At 50.7% G+C, this 6,997-nt stretch overlaps 1 protein-coding gene across 1 annotated transcript in view; it reads right to left on the minus strand.

Moving 5' to 3' along the window:
* The window catches only part of tsr1 (TSR1 ribosome maturation factor), a 41,385-nt gene that overhangs the window by 14,921 nt on the left and 19,467 nt on the right, over positions 1-6,997 (minus strand). Inside the window, exon 4 of the mRNA XM_048612320.1 lies at positions 6,518-6,959. Within this exon, the coding sequence (XP_048468277.1) occupies positions 6,518-6,959 (442 nt within the window). The remainder of the gene's footprint in view (positions 1-6,517; positions 6,960-6,997) is intronic.

Consider the following 6,997-nt stretch of genomic DNA (forward strand, 5'->3'; position numbering starts at 1 on the left):
GGGGACCCGGTGGTGTCAGTAATCGGGGACCCGGTGGTGACAGTAATTGGGGACCCGGTGGTGTCAGTAATTGGGGAGACCTGGTGGTGTCAACAAGCAAAGATTTTGTCCATGTGCACAGAAACAGACAGGAATGGCTGACTGGCATGTGGGACACAATCATAGCCCTAAGATTACACCACAGGGATTCTGCTTCCCCAAGCATGTGACTGTTTGGCTCTCTCCAGGGGTGGGTAAGCTAGCAGTACCAGGGAGAGACAGGTCCAGAACTGTCACACACCTGACTCCATTGCCCTAGCCAATGGTCATCAGGACTGAAGACATGGTGACAGGAGAATGCCAAGACACAGGGCAATGCCAGGAAGCTCCCAACTGGAGGAGGATCAGGTCCCTCAGAATCTTCTATCAGGACACTCCAGAGGTGATAAAGTATTCCACACCCACCCTGCCTGCCCCACTCCAATACTTAGAACCTCAATCCCTAACACGTTTCCCTTGAAACATGTTTCTCTCTGGCTCTGGCATATTCCACCAATTAGGAACAGTGGACACTGGGTGCTATGTTTTGACTCTTGTTTTGCGTTTTCAATCAGGCATCAAATGGTTGGAAGGTGATTTTGTGAATTTAAACTAGCCAGTTTAAAGATGCAATTTTATTGACCCTGGATAGTCAATGTTGATCAAGAAGCTGAAGGCTGTTGAAGACTGGCTGTTGCTCTGGAAAGTGAATTTGTGGAGAGCTGTAGACACAGGGCACCCGGGTATATTGAAGGATTCTACAAGCACCACTCTGTCTCCATTGCAGCTAAAAACCTGGCCATCAGGTGTGAGGCACTCTCTCTGTTATTGTACATGTTGCAAGTCTGGCCCATTCCCTGAAACTGCGCTGTTGTAGTACACGAGCCATCTTCCACTTCATCTGGAGGTTTAAGATGGACTGCGTTTGCAGGGATCCATGTACAAAATTCTGGATAAGGGAAGGCGGGTGACAAGAATGTACACAACACCACCCTCACCCTAATGGCCACCTTTGTATGTGGCTGCATCAAGCTGTGCATAGACCCTCGGTACGCAAACACCAAGTGTCACTACACACTGAGGTTCTACTCATCCCCCGTGTTGCAAAAGATGAGACTAGCCTCATTGCCATGGAACAATCCAAATGGTTGGACTGTTCTGTATCACATGTCCTTTTTGGAGAAATTTGCAAAGAAAAACACCTTTGACCACAAGTCCATTCTCAAAACCCTTCAGGAAAAGGAGAGGGTGGATCTTATCGAGTGGTTCCCTGTGTAGACTGTCAAAGTCATTTGGCCGAATACCTCATTACTCAAAATCTCCAGCAAGCACCAGGACATTGCTCGGCTGCTGGTGAGAAGGGCGCTACCTGTGAGACCCCCCATGTACACCTGGTCAGTCTGTACCACCACACTCTACCCCTGAAGCAGCTGCCAATGGGGTGGGGGAGAGTGACTATCACACATCTCCTACTGGAATGTGCCTTTGCAAAGGAAGTCTGGAGGGAGACGGTTTTTGTCGAGGTTCGTCCTGAGCAGCTTCGTGACACAGGACTCCGTGCTGTATGGTCTGTTCCCTGGGACACACACCGAGACAAATATCGACTGATCCTGGAGGACCATCAACTCAGTGAAAGGTGCTCTTTGGTCAGCCCGAAACTTGTTAGTCTTCCAGAGTGAGGAGTTGACTTCAACTGAGTGTTGCAGACTGGCACATTCCAAGGTCTTGGACAAGCACTGAGGGACGCACTAAAGCTTAGGGCAGCTGTGCCAAGGCGCGGTGGGGAAAGACTATCATGTAAGGTCTTTCTGCTGAGGGTTGAATGAGCGTCCGTTCAGTCATCAGATACTCCTGGTACTTCAAATATATGTAAACATTGTCTTGTATGCTTAAGAGATGTCTTTGATTTGTTTGAATAGAGTCAAATTCCACTGTTTGTTTGTTTCCATGATATGCTACTATACAGAACAGAACTGCGTTTGTAACCATGTATATATACAAAGATATTTTTTATGGATAAAGTATATTTTTGAAATTTAAAAACATATTCCACAAGCAGTGGGAAGACCAGCCGAAATCCCAGTAAGTTGGAGTTTGCTGGAACTCAGAGCCCAATGTCCAGAGCCCTGTGTCTGGAGCCTGGTACTCAGAGTTCAGTGCCCGATGTACAACGTCTGGAGGCCAGAGTCCAGTGGCCAAAACCCGGTGTCCAAGCCCCATGTCCAGTGTCTGGATGTAGGTGACCGCTTCGCAGAAAACCTATGTTCTGCAAGTAAACAACACCCTGAGTTTTCAGTTGCCTGCCACTTTAACGCACCACCCTGCTCTCTGGCCAACATCTCTGTCTCTGGCTTGCTGCAGTGTTCCAGCGAAGTTCAGTGCAAACTGCAAGAACAACACCTCATTTTCTACTTGGGACTCAATATTGAGTTCAATAATTTTAGGGCCTAAACTCACCCATGTCCCAGCTCCATACCCCCCACACCAGGCCTTGTTACCACATAGCCTGCCATTACACACCCCCTATTGTTAGTCACTAACAGTCCCCATTAACTGCTATTCACCCTCCCAGCCTGATCATTATCGACTCCTTTGTCAACTCTTCTCTCTCTTTGGTCTTTATCCCCACCTATTGTTTACTCCTTACCCCTCTCCCCCCACCCTATCTTCTGCACATGAACCGACATTTTCCCAGCTACCATTCATTCCGAGGAAGGGTCACTGGACCTGAAACGTTAACTCTGATTTTTCTTCACAGATGCTGCCAGACCTGCTGAGCTTTTCCAGCAATTTCTATTTTTGTCTCTGATTTACAGCATCAGCAGTTCTTTCAGTTTTTATTTAGTATTTAACTCACTGCCACATCTCTTCCAGGCATGCCGCACCTTGAAGAAGTTTTGCTCCTCTCTACAATGGGATTTCCGTTCCAATCTGTTCTTGCCCACTGATTTTAATTTCACTGTCACTCCTGGTGTTTGACCAGGTGTTTGCTAAAACTCGTTTCCACAGCCATATCACATTCCTCAGTGACTACCTCCGGCTCAGACACAACCCACGTGGATTCCAACTGAAGTTTCATCCCTCATGTTTTGAATCCTCCCAGGATCACAGATATCTCCATGATGTTCAACGTTCCACAGATAGCTGCTCTCGCCGCATCCTGAGATCCACACTCAGTGCCATGCAGCGCCACATGCACACTCTTGACCTCTCTCTCCAACAGCATCGCAACGCATTGGCTCAGGGCTGCACCACTCCGCAGTTCCACTTCATCCTCCGGCTCATTCGCCATCTAACAAGAAACTTTTTCTTTTCCTTTCAGGCATCAAGGCCCACAAGATACACCAACTCAGAGATACCCCTAGCCCTCTGGAACCTACCTCTCCTTCCCTTCCCTCTGACTCCATTCCCTCTTCCAAACCCCCCACCTCCTGTCAGGTATTCACCATCCCTCCTAACCTTCCGCTCTCTGATGCTGAGCGCTCCGTAATCAGCAAAGGCCTCAGCTTTATCCCTTCGTCCCCACCTTAACAAATTTCGGGCACGACATGACATCGAACTCTTCTTCCGCCGTCTTTGCCTCCTTGCCCATTTCTTTGGACAAGTGTCCCCTCCCCACCCCACAGACCCCTTCGCCCAGTTCCAACGCTCTCCCTCCACGTAGACCCCTCCCTCCGGCCTTTTACCTGCACTCGATCTGTTCATTGAGAACTGATGATGTAACATTGGTCGCCTCTATTTGTCTGCCCCCCCAACCCGCCCATCCAATCCAATTCAACCTCTCCCCTTCTGAACTGACTGCACTCCGAGGACTCAGATCTAACCCTGACTTTATCATTAAGCCTGCCGATAAGGGTGGTGCTGTTGTAGTCTGGCGCACTGACCTCTACCTTGCAGAGGCTGAGCGCCAACTCTCGGATACCGCCTCCTACCTTCCCCTGGGCCATGACCCCACCATAGCACATCAGGCCATTGTATCCACTATGGTAACGGATCTCATTTCATCTGGTGACCATCCCCCCCACTGTCTCCAAGCTGATAGACCCCCAGCCTCTTCCATTGTTCCTGCCCCACAGAACTCATCTCTTCCTACCTGACTCAAATCTTCTCCCCCTGGTCCAATCCCTGCCCAGGTACATCCGTGATTCCTCTAATGCCTTAGGTTTCTAGAATTTCTGGTTTGCAGACTCCAGCCACTTCCTCTTTACCATGGACGTGCAATCCCTTTACACGTCCATACCCCGCCAGGAGGGTCTTAGGGCTCTCTGCTTCTTCCTGGAGCAAAGACCTGAACCATCCCCACCCACCACAACCCTCCTCTGCTTGGCCGAGCTTGTCCTCACACTCAACAACTTCACTTTTAACTCCTCCCATTTTCTTCAGGTAAGAGGGGTTGCCATGGGTACCCACATGGGCTCTAGTTATGCTTGTCTCTTCATGGGGTATGTGGAACATTCCTTGTTCCAGTCCTATTCCGGCCCTCACCCACAACTCTTTCTCCGATACATCGATGGTATCATCGGTGCTGCTTCCCTCTCTCGTCTGGAATTGGAAAACTTCTTCAATTTCGCCTCCAATTTCCACCCTGCCCTCACTTTCACCAGGTCTATCTCTGACTCCTCCCTTCCCTTCCTTGACATCTCTGTTTCCATTTCTGGGGATAGACTGACCACTAATATCCATTACAAACCCACTGACTCCCACAGCTACCTGGACTATACATCCTCACACCCCACTTCCTGTAAAGACTCCATTCCATTCTCCCAGTCCCTCTGTCTCCGTTGTATATGTTCCAATGATGCCAACTTCGATAAGGGAGCCTCTGAAATGTCCACCTTCTTCCTCAACCAAGCATTCTCCAGCTCCGTTGTCGACAGGGACCTCAACCAGGTCCAACCCATCTCCCGCACTTCCGCCCTCACCCCTCCTCTTCCCTCCTGCAACAGCGATAGGGTTCCCCTTATCCTTACCTACCATCGCACCAGCATCCACATCCAGAAGATCATCAGGCACCATTTCTGCCACCTCCAGTGAGATGCCACCACCAGACACACATTCCCATCTTTTCCCTTTTCCGCCTTCTGCAGGTCCACACTTCCTTCACCCCCAACACCTCCCCACAGTCCTATGGCACCTTCCCCTGTAACCGGCGAAGTTGCAACACCTGCCCATCTACCTCCTCCCTCCTCAGTATCCAAGGGCCCAAACATACCTTCCAGGAGAAGCAACACTTCACCTGCACTTCCCAGAATCTAGTCTACTGTATTCGCTGTGCACAACGTGATCTCCTCTATATTGGGGAAACGAAGCGTAGACTTGGCGACCGCTTTGCAGAACATCTATGTTCTGTTCGCAAAAAAGACCCTGAACTACCTATTGCCTGCCACTTTAACGCACCACCCTGCTCCCTGGCCAACATCTCTGTCTCAGGCTTGCTGCAGTGTTCCAGCGAAACTCAACTCAAATGGAGGAACAACACCTCATGTTCTGCTTGGGGACCCTACAGCCCTCCGGGATCAATATCGAGTTCAATAATTTTAGGGCCTAAACTCTCCCATGTCCTGGTTCCCCCCACCCCACACCCCACACACCACACACCACACACCAGGCCTTGTTATCACATATGCTGCCATTACACACCCCCTGTTGTTAGTCACTAACAGACCACAGTAACACAGTGGCACGGTGGCTCAGTGGTTAGCACTGCTGCCTCACAGCACCAGGGACCTGGGTTCAATTCCACCCTCAGGTGACTGTCTGTGTGGAGTTTGCACATTCTCCCCATGTCTGTGTGGGTTTCCTCCCACAGTCCAAAGATGTGCAGGTTAGACAGATTGGCTAAGCTATGTTGCCGGTAGTGTTCGGGGTCTGTAGATTAGGGGGATGGGTCTGGATGGGATGCTCCAAGGGTCAGTGTGGACTTGTTGGGCTGAAGGGCCTGTTTCCACACTGTAGGGATTCTATGAACAACTATTCAGCCTGATCATTGTCAACTCTTTGGTCTCTATCCCCACCTATTGTTTACTCCTTACCCCTATCTTCTGCGTATAAACTGACATTTTCCCAGCTACCATTCATTCCGAGGAAGGGTCACCGGACCTGAAACGTTAACTCTGATTTTTCTTCACAGATGCTGCCAGACCTGCTGAGCTTTTCCAGCAACTTCTGTTTTTGTCTCTGATTTACAGCATCAGCAGTTCTTTCAGTTTTTGTTCAGATGTAGGTGATCAGTGTTTGGTGCCCAGAACGCAATGTCCAGAGTTTGGAGTTCAGTGCCCAGAGCGCCATGTCCACTTTCTGGAGCCCAGTGCCCTGAGTTCAGACTTCATTGTCCAGAGCCCACTGTCGGTTTTCTGGTGCCTGGTGCCCAGTGCCCAGTGTCCGGAGCTCATTGTCCGGAGCCCAGTGTCTAGTGCCCGTTGTCCAGTGCCCATTGTCCAGAGCCCCGTGTCTGGAACTCATTGTCCAGAGATCAGTGTCTAGTGCCCAGTGTCCAGACCCCAGTGTCCAGTGTCCATTGTCCAGAGCCCAGTGTCCAGTACCCAGTGTCCGGAGCCCAGTGTCCGGAGCTTAGTGTCCGGAGCCCATTGTCCAGAGCCCAGTGTCCATTGTCCAGTGCCCATTGTCTGGAGCCCAGTGTCCAGTGCCCAGTGTCCGGAGCCGAGTGTACAGAGCCCATTGTCCAGAGCCCAGTGTCCAGTGCCCATTGTCCGGAGCCCAGTGTCCATTGTCCAGAGCACAGTGTCCAGTGCCCAATGTCCGGAGCCCAGTGTCCATTGTCCAGAGCACAGTGTCCGGAGCCCATTGTCCAGAGCCCAGTGTCCATTGTCCAGTGACCATTGTCTGGAGCCCAGTGTCCATTGTCCAGAGCCCATTGTCCAGTGCCCATTGTCCGGAGCCCAGTGTCCATTGTCCAGAGCACAGTGTCCAGTGCCCAATGTCTGGAGCCCAGTGTCCAGAGCCCATTGTCCAGTACCCA

This window comes from Rhincodon typus, chromosome 26 (assembly GCF_021869965.1).
Source record: "Rhincodon typus isolate 14 chromosome 26, sRhiTyp1.1, whole genome shotgun sequence".
Classification (NCBI taxonomy): domain Eukaryota; kingdom Metazoa; phylum Chordata; class Chondrichthyes; order Orectolobiformes; family Rhincodontidae; genus Rhincodon; species Rhincodon typus.